At 38.5% G+C, this 15,530-nt stretch overlaps 1 protein-coding gene across 2 annotated transcripts in view; it reads right to left on the bottom strand.

Moving 5' to 3' along the window:
* Positions 1-492: 492 nt before the first annotated feature.
* ANO9 (anoctamin 9) overlaps positions 493-15,530 on the bottom strand; it is a 44,224-nt gene continuing 29,186 nt past the window's right edge. For both annotated transcript variants that reach the window (XM_081875409.1, XM_081875408.1), the window contains 7 exons: positions 13,883-14,046; positions 13,058-13,210; positions 10,904-11,051; positions 6,748-6,864; positions 5,276-5,369; positions 4,183-4,295; positions 493-2,776 (listed from right to left, as the gene is read on the bottom strand). In XM_081875409.1, the coding sequence (XP_081731535.1) occupies positions 2,749-2,776; positions 4,183-4,295; positions 5,276-5,369; positions 6,748-6,864; positions 10,904-11,051; positions 13,058-13,210; positions 13,883-14,046 (817 nt within the window). In that variant the 3' untranslated portion in view covers positions 493-2,748. The remainder of the gene's footprint in view (positions 2,777-4,182; positions 4,296-5,275; positions 5,370-6,747; positions 6,865-10,903; positions 11,052-13,057; positions 13,211-13,882; positions 14,047-15,530) is intronic.

Here is a 15,530-nt window from a genome sequence, read left to right as displayed (position 1 = left end):
CATACAGAAGGTCCCATGTTCAATCTTCATTTAGGGCTGGGAAAAACTCCATGTGTGAAATCCTGGAGAGCTGTTGCCAATCAGTGTAGACAATATTGAGCTACATGGACCAAATGTCTGACTCAGTATAAGGCAGCTTGCTATGTTCTTATGTAAGGCAGCAGTGAAGACCAACAACTGCATGTTGCATTAGTGGCCTATCCAGGATTCTGTTTTTGAAACACATTGTTCCTAAGGTTTCCATGTGGATTGCAAGACTACCCTGGTTAGTTACATGTTTAATAAAGTTATCTAACATCAGTTAGAAGGAGTCCTCATTTTCAGTTTATTTTCAACTCCCCTTATGGCCTGCATTGCACATGGTTTTTTTTTTTATACCAGAGCTATACCCAGCACCCTTTGATACAAAACCTCAAAGATAGGTCTCTCTATAAATGTAAGATTTCTGACTACTCTGTCCAAACTAAAATAAAGCCGGTCCAGTCTTTATGCTTAAAAGTTTTAAAAAGTTTATTGTATAAAATTTCATTTGATAAAAATTACACATTGCACAGTATTTCAGAGTAACTGTGTTTTCTTTAAAAGTACAACTTTAAACAGTATGACACAAGAGCAGAAAGCCTCAGGAATTACAAATTGAATTAAGTTCCCTAATTCAATATGTAAGGATTTGTGTTAAAGTAATCTAGAGCCAAAGCTGCATATTGCTATAAGGCACAATTTTAAAGACATTCCCTGAGCAAGATGCTTCCAGAATTACAGCATTATAGAGCTTCTCAAACAGATATGTTTCAGCTAGAATCCAAGTCCCATTGGCTTTCAAGGAATGAACATGTGATTGCTGCTGAAGCTTAACTTGCAATTAAATTTAGAATTTGTCAGAGAAAGGGGGGAAAGGAAAAATATAGGTATTAGGTACGTAATAGGAATTTTAACTTTGCATGATCTTTTCAGTCAAAAGTACAAATTGCAAAAATGACTTCAGGAGCAAGAGAGTATAACTGCAATCATTGATATCCACAAAGGATTTTGCTGAGGATAAAAACAGGATAGAAGAGCCCTTTAGCATGTTACATCTTTACATTCTCAGTGCTATGATTTAGTTCCAATACAAGTAACTTAACAATACATGTAAGATGTAACATTTGCAAACAAGAACAAAAGAGAATCCAAATGTCAAGTTGATAAGTTACATATGAATATTAACATTAACTCAGCGGTTCTACCTAATCCATATAATAAAAGGTGAAGGGACACAAGTCATTTTAACTTACATCTAAAAGACATCCTGAAGCCTTAACCTTTTTTGGATCAGGATTTTTTAAAATTGTGCTTTATTTCTGTGTGTTATTAGATACTTGATTGGAAAGAAGGCACAAGGGGTATGAAAAAACAGTTTTTGTGGAAAATGAAGCACAGCCTCTGTGCCTTTAGTGCTTATGCAGAAAAGTAAAAGTAAATTTCGTCAAGAGCAGCTTTTCTAACACATGTAGCTCTATGATGCAACAGGCTGAAACTGCTAACCGAAGCCCAGTGTTCTGCTGTGTCCAAGAATGGTGTATATACACAGTTCTATGAACAGCTGGCCTCTTTAGGATGAGTGAATTAATAAAGGAACTACTGTATATAATCTTTGTAAATACACACACATCTTTGGATTGGTCAGAAACTGGGTTCTAACAGTATCATGAATTAAGAATCCAAGGAAAAATATACCTATTCTTGTGAAGTTTATGTGTGGGTACATCTGACCCCAACTTATATGTAAAAAAGTTGAGTGAGGTAATACAAACATTGCCACCTTTGAGGGGTTTCATTCATAGTTTCAGTGTGGGCAACTATCCTAGTGGCTCGTTGGAATGATAGAATCAAGAGTGTTTACAATATAGGTAAAGGCCTTAAAGTGCTTTTCAGAACTGAATTAAACTTCCCATCAGCTTTATGAGGTAGACAGTTAACTGGGTCCCTTTTTATAAACCAGCACAAAATAAACTTTTATCAAATGGTGTACCATTAAAAAGCTAAAGGGAGTAATCTCTAAAAGGATGTCAGCAGATAAAGAAATTATGGAAACTTCAAAATAACAGTTCTCTTGAACTTTAAACAGCAGTTTGGAGGCTTTGATGCAAAACAAACAAACAAACAAAAAAGCCCCTATAAAAATAACTTTGCACATGTGCTGTTCAATTATACAAAGGAAATATATGTTATACAAACAATATATTTCTTTCCACTCAAAGAGCACCATCAAGGTAATGAAGGAAATGAAAAGATATTAATATATATTCCTATGAGCCATGAGAGTTAAGAGATTTCATGTTGATTTACACTGTGAGTCTGAGACAGCTGAGAGAGTTTCATGGGCGTTAAGTGTCAAATCTGTTATGAGTGGTGGCAGCAGAACATGGAAGTTTGGTGTAACCAAAATTATTTTAACTTTATAGCAATAGAGTTATTTTATTGACAGTGCAAACGCTCCTGCTTACTTCTGCCATTGTTCCTACCCTGTGACATTGTTCCTACCCTGTAGTCTCCTAGGAACACTTGAATATTCAAAACAATCTTACCATGCAAGGCAATGGCATTGTTTCCTTTCAGTGAAGAGGTAAAATCCAAGAGCAGTAAGCAAAGGATCAAGCGACGCCTGCAGAGTTCAGCTGACATCTTCAAAGCCTACAGCACCATTCTTCTAGATGCTTGGCTCGAGGATTTCTTCTCTTGATCCCAGCACTCTCATATGACGTTTCACTATACTTCTGTGGAGTCATCCATTCTTCTAAAATATATAGAAACAACTATTCTCAATTTCAGTTGGAAGATGCAGCATTTTAATTGCAAGGGAAAAAATGGCAAAGCTAAAGAGGCGTGGGCTTAACTAACACCTGGAAGGGAAGCCAATGAGGGTCCTTCCTATGTCATTTAAGCATTTAAAATAGAAAGGAGAATACAAGAATATTTAATTTCATATAAGAGAGCATGAAACCATCTCAGCTGTGGGGATAAAACAGAATTCACTGCCACCTGCTGTTTGGAACCACCTTACAGAATGATACATCAAGGATTTATTTGCACATTGAACAAAAATATTCCCACAGGTCACTTCCTGGAGACAAACTGATGTAGGCATGATATACAGCAGGGTATATTTGTGTCTTAAGCAGAGGAATCACGTCAGCTGAAGCCCTGGGAGTGATGGGGCTTGATAACATTCCCTTGCTCTCAGCTATGTGACTTTTAAAAGACATCTGAAGGCAGCCCTGTTAAGGGAAGTTTTTAGTATTTGAGGTTGTATTGTGTTTTTACTATTTTTTGCAGGGGCAACCCAATCAGGTGGGTGGCATATTAGTTGTTGTTGATGATGATGATGATGCAAAAAACACAGCAGTCACATCCCCTCTGTGAGTGATGGAACATCAAAAAGCTCCATTGTTCCCAGGGAGACTTGCCCTATTCTGTTGAAGAAGACCCACTGTACTGGCCATTCCAGACTCTGAATGGCTGGAAGACTACTTCTGAAACTTTTAAAAAGGGATAGAGGGAACCATATGAAATGAACAGAGGAAGCCAGCCCTGGAGCCCTTGGCTCAGTACTGGGTTCTGCAGGACTGTGGGTTCTATAGTAACTTATTGATCTAATCCAGGTCATGATCTGCTCTGATCAGATTAGGCCAATGTAGAATCAGAGTTCTGTGGAGTTTTTTCTCCATCCCCATTGTAAATGAATACCCCAATAGGGCTCAACTTGGAAGTACATACAGGCTTAAATTAAACTAAATTTAAATGATAACAGTACAACAAAAAAAGCAAGTAAAATTAATCTCTGCTGCCATAACATCTGCTGTAGTGCTATCCACTTGGGACTATTCCAGGCATCATCATTTTATTTGTATCCTGCCTTTCCATAGTTAAAATCATGCTAAAGGTGGCTTACAGCATGAAATGATTTACATTACAAACATAAAAAGTAATTATAAACAATAAATAAAATGCATCAAAAAGTACACAACCAAACTGAACAATTTCCATATAAATCACAATAAGATCTGAAAATAAATATACCAAAAATATATAAATAACAACAATCCCCCTCCTCAAACAACACCGCAGTTCAAGAGCCTGCTCCCTGTAGCTTTATTGTCCATTGTTTGCCTCTCAAGAGAATCGTACTCGGATAAAACACACCTGAGTCTTTTCAACAGCCTTTCACGTTTTTCTTGTAGATGCAGGTTCTTAATGCCCCTGGGGACATCAGGCACAAACCAGGCTGCAATCAGTTTGATGCAAAGGGCCACATGCTGCAAAGAGCCAACAGAATCAGATTTTATTCCTTACAGGAGACATACTGCAATCACCATCTAATTTGTTCATTTAAGCAATTTATATACTGCTTGATTACAATAGTCCCTATGCCATGTAAAAGTAACTCAACAATACAATTGTTGGTCTACATAATGACCAACAGTAAGCGAAGCAACCTGCTGTTCTTAACTGCTTTACATTGGTTCTTTTGGACACTTGTGTGTTTTACTACATCATGGCAAGTAAGCATCATGGATCGACATTAATCTAAGTCCCTCCACTGACTGTGAAAGGACTGAACAGTCAATTATAAACCCACTATTAGGCCGTGTCCAGAGGAAATCTAAAGTGATGCCCCAATTATCATTCAACACAGACTTTCTGTTTAGTCCTGGGAAAGACAGTCAAGTCCATGTATAGTTGCCCCTTGCTAACTGGCAGAGTTTCTGTTCCTGGACTCAGAACACACTGAAAGAGATATTTCATCTCCAAAGTTAAGACGGCTTATAATGTCCAATACCTGGATGGCAAACAACATAGAAACCTTATTTACATGGACATACAGAGCTCTGTGGACAAAGAATGAAACACAAAACTTAAAATAATTTAACAGTTCTACAAAATAAAAAGTTTCTCCATTCCCTACTGCCTGCTGCTTTGCCAAGTCCAATATTCTACAGAATGTGATCTGGCTGTTAGCAAGGGAATCATCTCTAAAAGGAACAGAGTATATTTATTTCTTCTCATATATGAAAGCTTTTTCAGAGTGCATTACTTTGAGAATGAGAAGCGTGGTTGGGGACACCCTGGTCATACTTGGCTGAATGTGACCCAAGATTATTCCACAAATGTTGCCCTAAGCTATGATCAATGAAGTTACACTCTTAAGGAGCCTAAATGTAAATGTTCCTTCACACTCACATTTATGTTCAGCTGAAAACTAACATACTAGAGCTTTTACAACAAAAATACTTACTTCAAACAAGATAAGGAAGGAAAGGCGTGCTGCAAGAATATGCCAAAACTCAACAGTATGGCTGTAGTCCTCATTGTTCCTGTAATCTCGGTACCTACAGGAAGGGCAAAAGCAACACATAAATGCTGCAGTATGTATTGCCTATTACAGAAATCCAGTTATTTGTTTGAAACGTGTTGTTTTTAGTGTCTTCTTTTGACAACAAAGGATTGTGGTTGTCTTTGCTGCAACAGACTAACAGCCAGTGCTTTTTTTTCTGGGGATACACAGGGTTATGCATACCTCTAAACATTTTGTGAATCTTTGTATTTTTGTCCATTTACTGTATTTATTTTTCCTGATTTGAACTATAAAATGGTGATTTTCTTGAGTCAAAATGATAGTACCCCCAAACATATTTTTTTTAGAAAAAAAGCACTGCTAACAGCTATTTCTTTTGATGTTTGCCTAGTGTTTTCTCTTATGGGGAATTTACTGATATTTGTTGTTTTTAACTTTTGTAAGCTGCTTTGGGGGCTTTATGAAGCAGAAAAGTGAGGTTAAAAAAAAAGTACTGTACGGTTTTCAGAAGCTAAATCAGATGGGAGAACAATAATCAGTACTGTTCAGTCATAAACTAGTACTAAGAGAGTACTGTCCTATCTATCAGATAGTAGGGCATCTAATACTGGGCAATACATGCAAGACTTTGAGATGTTAAAAGCAATCAAATGCTTCTTTCCCTGCTTGCCACTCCTTCTTTCTGTCCCTCCTTCAAGAAAGTCTTGCTGCTACTTATATGAATGATGATGAAGTCTGTCAGCAAGCAGGGCTCCAACATGTCACTTGAAGTGGAGCCCCTCCCAGTCAATGTAATGATAAAGGTCAGGATCAGAAGTAGAGCACTGGCAGGTTGCTTTTCCCAGCTAGCCGGTTCTGTGTTTCTGCCATGTCTACTCTGACACTGCAGTGAATATTGCAGGCAAGCCATGTTCCTCTCTTAAAGTAGAATTCATTTTCCTGCAACCACATCTGGAATTGGATCAGTAAACTGTGACTCCACACAGCATTTGGTTCAAACAGCACTCACTTTTGAGAATTATGTATCTTGGGAAAATATTTGTTGCAAACACACCTCAGGTGATCTATGGCTAATACTGTCTTCCACAAATATAAACCAATATAAAGTGTTGACTTTCAGGATTCAAAAATTAGGCTTTAGTTACTTCCACAAAAATAACAGATTTTCCATCCCCCACCTCCCCTGGTCTTCATACATACACATTTGTGTGACTGCAAAGGGAAAAGAATATAATCTCCAGAGTAGCCCAATGCTAGATTGAGTTTCTCCTCACACACACACACACAAAAGCTCCAACAGATAATATAAGCTCTGTTGAAGGGATGGAGGACTGCACCAATAACAATTGGGCTGTGGAAGTTTCATTGCTAAAGCTGAGGGCATGGAAACATCACCATACATTTGCCAGTACCTGCAGTGCGTTATCACATTCCCCATGGGATCTATACGTTCTGGCAGATTCTCATGGTTCGCAAAGTCCTGGACGTTGAACACCGAAAGACTGTAGTTGACGTAACCTGCCAAACAACTATGAGCAAGAACAAAAAAAGTGACAATCAGATGGGGTGCAGTAGGGTCCCAGTTAAATTGTGCAGCTTAAAAGACTTTGGCAGGAAAATAAAATAACAAAATGTCAGCAATTGCTTGAAATCTTTGGTTGCTGGGCCTTTTGTTATTCAACTTGTTAGAATTTATTTATTTGTATATATTTTAGCAAATTTTGTTTGACTAGTAAATGTAAATATGGAGAATATTCTTAGTGCTAAATTTTACATATTAAGTAATAAATTGAGAAGTTGGTGCTTTGTTTATGCACCTTAACTATTTTGTTAACATTTCCAAGGACTTCCGGATTGGCGCCTCCGGCAATGGCTGAGCTCCTCCGATCGGGAGGAACTTACTCTGTGGAAAATAGGGTCTGACCGCCACGGCGAAGGCGGAGACCCACTGAAATCACAGGCGGAAAGAAGCCTGTGAACCTGGGATTCGGCTGGCACCTTTTGCCCATCCCCTACTCGCGGGGAAACCCTGTTTTGGGGATCTGGAGCGACGTGGGGTGAGCAGCGCGGTGCTTTGAATCGACTGCTTCTTTCACAGAGTGAAGCCGCATTGCCGTTGCTGGAGAGCGCTAACTTTCTCCTGTGGACAATTGGATTTTAAACAACTACCCGTGAGTAGAACGGAAAATTGGATCTTTAAGTACCTTAATTTGGCGCTGAAAGCGGGAAGGTCATAAACAGGAAGTCCGCCTTCCGCTTTTGTAAACAGACTGAAGCAAAGACGTTACAAGCTAAAGTCTTTGAAAGTTTTTGATAAAGGATTAAATCTCCATTGGTTAAAAATACAAAGCCCCCCTTGGAAGCAGGTGAAGAGGGGGGAAATTTTGAATTTTGAACTTAGTAAGCCTGCAGGAGTGAGGGGAAGATCAAATTACCACAGCTCTGAACCTGGGAACGGGCTACCAGATGACGCTTGGGGAAAGTTTATTGACAGAACGGATTTGACAGCTAGCTAAAATAAGAGCAAGATACTGTTTCCATTGTCCTCTTCTGCATTTAAGATGGAGGGGAAAGTAACTGAAAATCAAAACTATGTTTAATGCCTGAGTTGTGCTTGAAAGAACTGATACAAGTGGAGACTGTCTCCCTCTAGAGGGAGCCTTTGAAATTGTTATAGGAGTGTAACTGGGAGGTCTCCAGCTGCAAGATAAGGATTCTGAGAACCAGAGATTGACTTTGGACTATTCAAAATGTTGATAGGAGAAGTTATTTTGACTGCATTATGCAAGACAAACTATTTGTTGGAAGAGATTCATAAAAAGATGGATGACATGGCTTTTAAAACTGATAATTTGGAACAGAAAGTGACTAATATGAGACAAAAAGCGAGCACCAACACAGAAATAATTCAGGACTTGGCACAGGAACCTACCTTGGCAGAACAAATGGTGGAGGAAAAGGAGAAAGTCGTTGTTTTTGAACCTAAAATAACACAAGCGGGACCCTTAGTTCTACAGAAGCAAATTGAGGACTATAAATTGAGGCCTTTTATGATTGAATCTAGAAAAAGCCAGATTTTGAGGATTGGATCCCGGCTTGGACTGAAGAAGGAAAGTTGGAAAGATCTCTCTATCCAGGGATTGACTTTTGGGACATGGACTTGGATTTGAAGGAGACTGAAGTTTTGGGGGCCTTTGGATTTGGAGGAACCTTGAAATACGTCCTGAAACACTGTATAGACTCTAGCTTCAACTATGGAAATTTGGTTGAACTGTCCAGAAGGAATAAAAGTAATGTTAGGATGGAGTTCTCTCGAGATTTGCTTTCTAGCATTAAAGAATATGAAGAAATCTGCAGAAGGGACCTGGAAAAGTGTTAAGAGCCTCGGACATAAGATCTCCAGGTTGATGGACTATATGGAATTGACGGAAAGGACTGGCAGAATCCGAAACCAGGGAGAGGAGTTGATGGAAGAAGATTGGAAAATTTAAAGTTTATATATAGAAATACCGCAAAATTAATGAGTGATAGAATAATGGTGGATTGATATTTTATGGATTTGGCAGAAATGTTATAAGGAGTTAAGCATATATATTTTAGTTTTAATGTTAAAATAAGGTTAAAAAAAATTGGTGAAAGGAGGGAAAGTAAAGTTACATTATATTGAGATAAAATACAGAACAAAAATTGGAAAAGATGGAAAGGATTTGCTGAAATAGTTAATCGAATTAGAATACAAAAAAGGGAGGTGTGAGGAGGTCAAGGAAACAAGCAAATGAAAGATAAGTTGGGAAGATTAGTTGTGTTTTTTGGTTTGTTTTTGTGTGTGTTTCTTTTTTTTCTCTTTTCTTATTGTGATGTGTTGTTTTGTTTTTGTTTAATATGGTGTTATTACTTTTACTTTTGTTTTTTGTAACCCTTAAAAATCTTAATAAATATTATTTAAAAAAAATATTTTGTTAACATTTCCAGTTCCTTGTGAAAATGTCTAATTTTGATTTGGTGCCTATCGGAAGACCTTCATTTTATAAAAATAAAATATTTATTGAGTACCTATCCCTACAAAAAAGCTTTTTTAAGACATTGGATTCTTAGATGTTCTAATGGAGGAGGTACTCTTCTTCAGTGCAATACTTTCTGCCCACAATGCATTCAAGTAATATGATCCAATAAATTGAGTCTAAACATTTATGCAGCCTGTAAAGAAAGGAAGGGGGATAAGGTAGAGAAGATGGATACTTAATCCCCCTACAACTCCTGGGTACAAACATCTTGAGTTGCAACAGGATGTTGAATCACCAGGGTAAAAACTATTCTGCCAGGTGGTATTGCCAGACCCCCTGTTAATACTCCAACCCAAGCCAGGAGAAACTCAGGGGGTTTCTGGACGGACATCCTTGGGATTCACAAAAACAAGAGGCAAAAAGTCCACTTATTGACTTTTGAGCCCCAAGCCCACAAATTGCTCATTAGCATAGTACCAAGAAGCCAAGTACCAGATTTAGAGCCAAGTTTACTCCAATAAGGTACACCAGGATAAACACAAAGCTTTATTAAGGAGGTTATAAGTGCACACATAAGAACTCATTTCCAATAAGAAAGGACAATTAAGAAAAAGGCTAACAGTATAAGTACACATTTGGAAATTCAAGCACAGAACAGAAAACAACAGAGCTAGCTTGCCTCACCCTAATACCAACCATTGGAGTCATGGACCGCATTGGACCAGCAAGCTGCATCCAGACACATGTGAATGTTGCAATCCATGAACTCCATCAAAATGGGGTGCCAAAATTAAAAAAAACAATTTTTATACAAAAAAACCCCCTGTATACAGAACAGCAGATACTGCTTAGCCAAGGAACATACTTCTCAGCACTAGAGGGTGTACGTGCTGGTTGGCCATGCAGCCATTAGGTTAATTTTTGAACAGTCACGGTGACCTTGATGCCATCTTACATTAGACACTCACAGGCAGCAAGATGAAACTAATGAATGAAACTTTCTTCCTCGATGAATACTGTATCCAGAATTCTGAGTAAAATCCCATTTTAAAATGAGCCAAAGAAAGGAGGATTAATTTACACAGCCTATAATTGAATAGTCTTCTATTTTTCTGTAGGGAGGATTCAAGAAACAGAATGAAATATATTGATTTTCTCTTTCTCACACACAGTATTCATAATATATGTTACACTTTTAAAATTGCCTCCTCCCTGCTTATCTCTTTTTGTCGAAAACTAAATTCCTCCTTTGCCTTAACTTTCCCACCCTTTTCTCCCTCCACAACAATGCATCACATACTTTATGAATGGTCTCGTACAGAAAGACCTTTAGCAACAGAAGCTGCTTGTGTTCCATAACAATAAATTAATCTCTGAAGTAACCCCACAGAGAAAAAATTGTTCTTGAGACATGGTCATATTCAGTATCTCTTATCCTGCTAGCCTTAGCAAACTTTGCTGTTTAGCATTTGTCACGTATAACAAGTGTACACACAAGAAGAAACTGACTAACTGAATATATGCTATACTTGAAAGCTTCCAAAAGGACTCAAATGACACTCACTCTTTGCCTGTGTAATTCTTCTGTATGCAGGGGCTAGATGTGTATTTGTACACCTGCATTGGGATGAAGTCTGAGGTGATGGCAATCACCATACCATTGCCAATGACAGCTAAAATACCAATTGCCTCCAGAATCAGCAACCAGGTACCTGCAACAGGGGAGAAAATAAGAGAAACACATTCCCTCAAGCAGATGGCATTTGCCTCAACTTTAATTAACTCTCCCTCCTCTCCACAATCTAACAATGTAATATCCTTGTCCAGAGGACTGGTCAACTTCTTGCTTTGGACAGGGTCGTTTTTCCCCTGAAGGAGCAGATTTGTAGTCTGGGGTTGTTCCTGAATTCTTCTCTGTCAGGAGAGGCCTAGGTAACCTCAGTGGCTAGGAGTGCTTTTCATCAGCTTTGGCTGGTAAGACAGTTAGGGCCATTTCTGGCCCAGGATAGCCTGACCACTGCCATCCATTTGCTTGTAAGTTCCAGAGTGAATTTCTGCAATGCACTCTAAGTGGGGCTGACCCTGAGGCAGGCCCAGAAGCTGCAGCTAGGGATAAGGTAAAGTAAAGGGATCCCTGACCATTAGGTCCAGTCATGACCCACTCTAGGGTTGTGGCGCTCATCTTGCTTTATTCCATCTCGTCGAGGGAGCCGGCGTTTGTCCGCAGACGTGGCCAGCATGACTAAGCCACTTCTGGCGAACCAGAGCAGCGCACGGAAACACCGTTTACCTTCCCGCCAGAGAGGTACCTATTTATCTACTTGCACTTTGACATGCTTTTGAACTGCTAGGTTGGCAGGAGCAGCTAGGGATACAAGAAGGCAATTGTTTCTGTTCCAACTTGTCATCACAATGAGCACCATTTCCATTCCACTGCAGTTCAGTTTCTCCAAATACTATGTTATTCATCTTGCTGTCCGTAATTTATGTAATTATTTACAAAAGTTACACAAGTTATAAATTTACCATAATCAGTGATGTCATTATTTCCATACCATTCATTTCCATGGAAAGGAAACAGAATTTAAAAGCTCAGGGGGAGAATGATGATCAATTATGTATAATTTTTGAACTGAAAACAAAAACAACACGATTTGCTAGATTGATATATTTCCATTTCTGGTTTTTTTGTTGGGTTTTGTTGGGATTTCCTAGCTGCAACCACTGCAAAAGCTGCAACCACTGCAAAAGCAGCAGCTCAATTGCTCATTGGAACAGAATACTGCCACCATGTTAGTCCACTGCTGAAAAAACTGCATTGCTTTTCAATTTGCTACGTTCAAGTTTCTGGTACAGGTATATAAAACTCTATACGGCATGGGAGCGGGATACCTAGAAGACTGACATACCCATTTTATACTCAACTGATGGCTGCACTCTGTAGGAGAGGGTATCATCTCATCAGGAGGTCTGTTCCATACAACATAGAAATTGGGCCTTTAGTGTGGAAGCACCTAACCTTTGGAACTCCTTACCATTATCTATCAGAAAAGTACAATCTCTCCTGATTTTTGGCCCCTATTGAAGATGTCCTTTTTTCAACAAATCTCTTAAGTGAAGATTTATGTCCCAGTCTAGATCCGACATGTATTTTTTTCTGTTCTTTTAATTATTAAATCACTTTGGACTAGTTCATAGAAAGCAATTCATAAACAAAATGAAATAAATAAGATTAAATTAAATGGTAGCTCAGTAGGTTAGGTTCCAGCCCCAGGCTCTAAAATTTCCAATTCAAGCCCCAGAGTCCCTTACACTGGGCTTCTCTCTTTGGCTCCTTTCCCCATTTTCATTGAGTGTTGAATCCAGCAACTCACAGAACTCCTATGGGAACTGCCTCCTTTACATTTCTGTCACAGGTTTCTGTACAAGCTACACTGACCCACAGTGACGGTTTCTTAACATCTTCTTCCCCCTAGAGTTTTGTGGTCCAAGTATAGCTTGAGTGGTAGAATACACTTCATCTACCCCAGTGCCCCTGAAACCTGTACATACTCTTTCCTTTCCCCATCCCCTGAGTAAGCTCTTAATTCAGCTCCTTCCATAAGTAATCTACCACTTTGAAAAGAGTTAAGTATGACCACTAATAATATTGGGGTAAAATGAAAGCCTCTCCTCAGAGGTCTGAAGTAGAAGCCCCTTTCCCTAATCCTCAGCTTACCAATATCATTTGCTGTCCTGGGAACCATGCGCCTCTGCAATCTCACCATCTTGATAGCATCTAGTCGAATTTCGATGAGATTGTTGATAAAGGCCAGGAGTGGAGCAAGGGGAAAGGCAGCCACAAAAATAGTGGTGAAGCTGTACTGGATCACTGAGGATTTAAAAAGAGAACACTGAAAAGAGGCAGCAAACAAAAGGAGAATGTTTAAGTCATTATTAGATTTGCTGGGCCAGAGTTTGCACATAGCTTCTAAAACAACATACCGTAAGTAGTTAAGAGACATTTAAGGAAATGGAAATTTCAGAACAGCAAGAATTGGGTGTCCTAAGTATCTTTAAAAGCTAAGAAAAACTACTCAAATCAGCAAAAGTGAATAGAATATATGAAGGATGCTAATAGGCCAGTGTCAGGAATTTTTCAGTGTTTGTTTTTAATTGCATAGAGGAAACAGAGTCATGTTGCAGGCCCTAACATTCTCTTTGTAATCTAGATAAAACAAGCGTATACATTTTTCAGTGAGCTGAAGTTTTGATAGAAGAAGTGTTCATTTTTTGTGCACATACATCAAAACTATCATCTCTATTCAAAGATTTCAGAAACCTGTTTGACCCAAGGCAATAGAGGGAAAGGAAAAAAATGACTGTACAACTGTTATAGCACTCCACTTCAATCTCTTTGAAAACCATCAGCCAATCTAGTTTGGCCAAATACCTCGCTAGCTTACTAATGTAATGGGAGTGCCAATGACAGAATGTTGAGTCCTGTCCCAATTTAGCCTAGCATTTCACCCTTACCAAAAGCTTTCAGTTGAATTTCACTTACTCATCTCCAGAAATTCATCAAACAAACTGAAGACATTGACTTCATTAAGGTTATAGTTCCACAGCCATTCCTCCTTGCATGGGTCCCGAGCACTCTCCTCCATATGAACCCTGTTGTTGCTTTTGGGATTTCTGAACAGCAGTTTGTACTTGTAGCGTATCCAGCTGCAGGGGTAAACACAAGTGTAAGCGAGATAAAACAAGTTTCTAAGTACAAGACCTGCAAGCTGTCAAAGACCTATAAGAGGACAATAATGTAGTCCATGCTGGAGCTCCCTTTATAACAGGGCAAATTGCCCTGGGTCTTCAACTTATTGGTACATATTGCCCAAAGTCTGTGCAACAAACAATGTTGCATATGTAAATATTCCTCAAGTCTTCATAGGCGAGTCTTGGCCACACTCCACCCTGCCTTACTCTGGTCCCATATCCTGTTCCTACTTCTTAATTCCCCTAAGTACATGACTGAGTGAAAAATTCCTGTTTCCAGCATGGTAAGCATTGTTCTCTGGGAAGAGGGACTGCTTATTAAGCAGTCCCGGAAATTGTAGCTCTTTGAAGGGGATAAGAATCTCTTAACAACTCTTAGCATCATTAAACTACACTTCCCAGGATTCTTTGGGGGAAGACATGACTGTTTAAAGTGGTATGAAACATGGTCTAAGAGAAAATTATATGAAAATGATATACCGATGGTATCTAACACCGAGTAAATTGGCAAAAATGTATAAATCTAAATTAAATAAGTGTTGGAAATGTAAAAAGAAAGAAGGTTGTTTTTATCATATGTAGTGGTCTTGTAGTAAGATTAAAGCTTACTGGGAAATGATATATAATGAAATGAAAAGGATGTTTAAAATAACGTTTGTAAAAAAAACAACAGAAGCCTTTCTTTTGGGAATTATAGGGACAGAACTACCTAAACTGTACAGAAATTTATTCATGTATGCTACTACAGCGGCAAGAATGTTACTTGCCCCAAAATGGAAATAAGCAGAAGTTCCAGCAAAGGAAGAATGGATACAAAAAGTTAAGGAATATGAAGAAATGGTGAAACTTAACGGAAGAATAAGAAATCAAGATAACAAACTTTTAATAAAAGAATGGGAATGGTTTATTGAATATTTACAGATAAATTGTAAACAAATAAGAACATTGGCAGGATTATTGTAATAACCTGCATTTTCATAAAAGTATATATTTAAAGAAGATGAACAAATGAGCAAATAAGTTAATTTGGATATGCAGAAGATATTAAAAATAAATTTAAGGAACTGCAGAAAGAGGGGGAAGGAAGTCAAGCTTTGAAATGTCAAAATGATTGTAAAATCAGTGAAATGTATAAACCTGAAAAGTATAAATAAAAAATTAAAATAAATAAAGTGGTATGAAACACCTTTAAATGTATAGTGCTGATACAACCTATCTGGCTATTAGGCCTCTCCCCAAGCCACATACAAGTCACACCTTTCTCTAGTCCTGCTCCACACCCTCTTCAAGTGCTTATGCAGGTGGGTGTAGAAATCTGTGACTCTTAGCATCACACAGCAGGTTATATTCCACTCAAGAATCACATCCGCTGCTCTACCACTTTTGCTTCTATAGCCCCTTCACACTACTTGCATGTGGCCCCCCTAAAGATTATCCAC

This window comes from Podarcis erhardii (genome assembly GCF_964252035.2).
Source record: "Podarcis erhardii genome assembly, chromosome: 1".
In the NCBI taxonomy this organism is placed as follows: Eukaryota; Metazoa; Chordata; class Lepidosauria; order Squamata; family Lacertidae; genus Podarcis; species Podarcis erhardii.
This window is presented reverse-complemented; position numbering and strand designations above follow the sequence as displayed.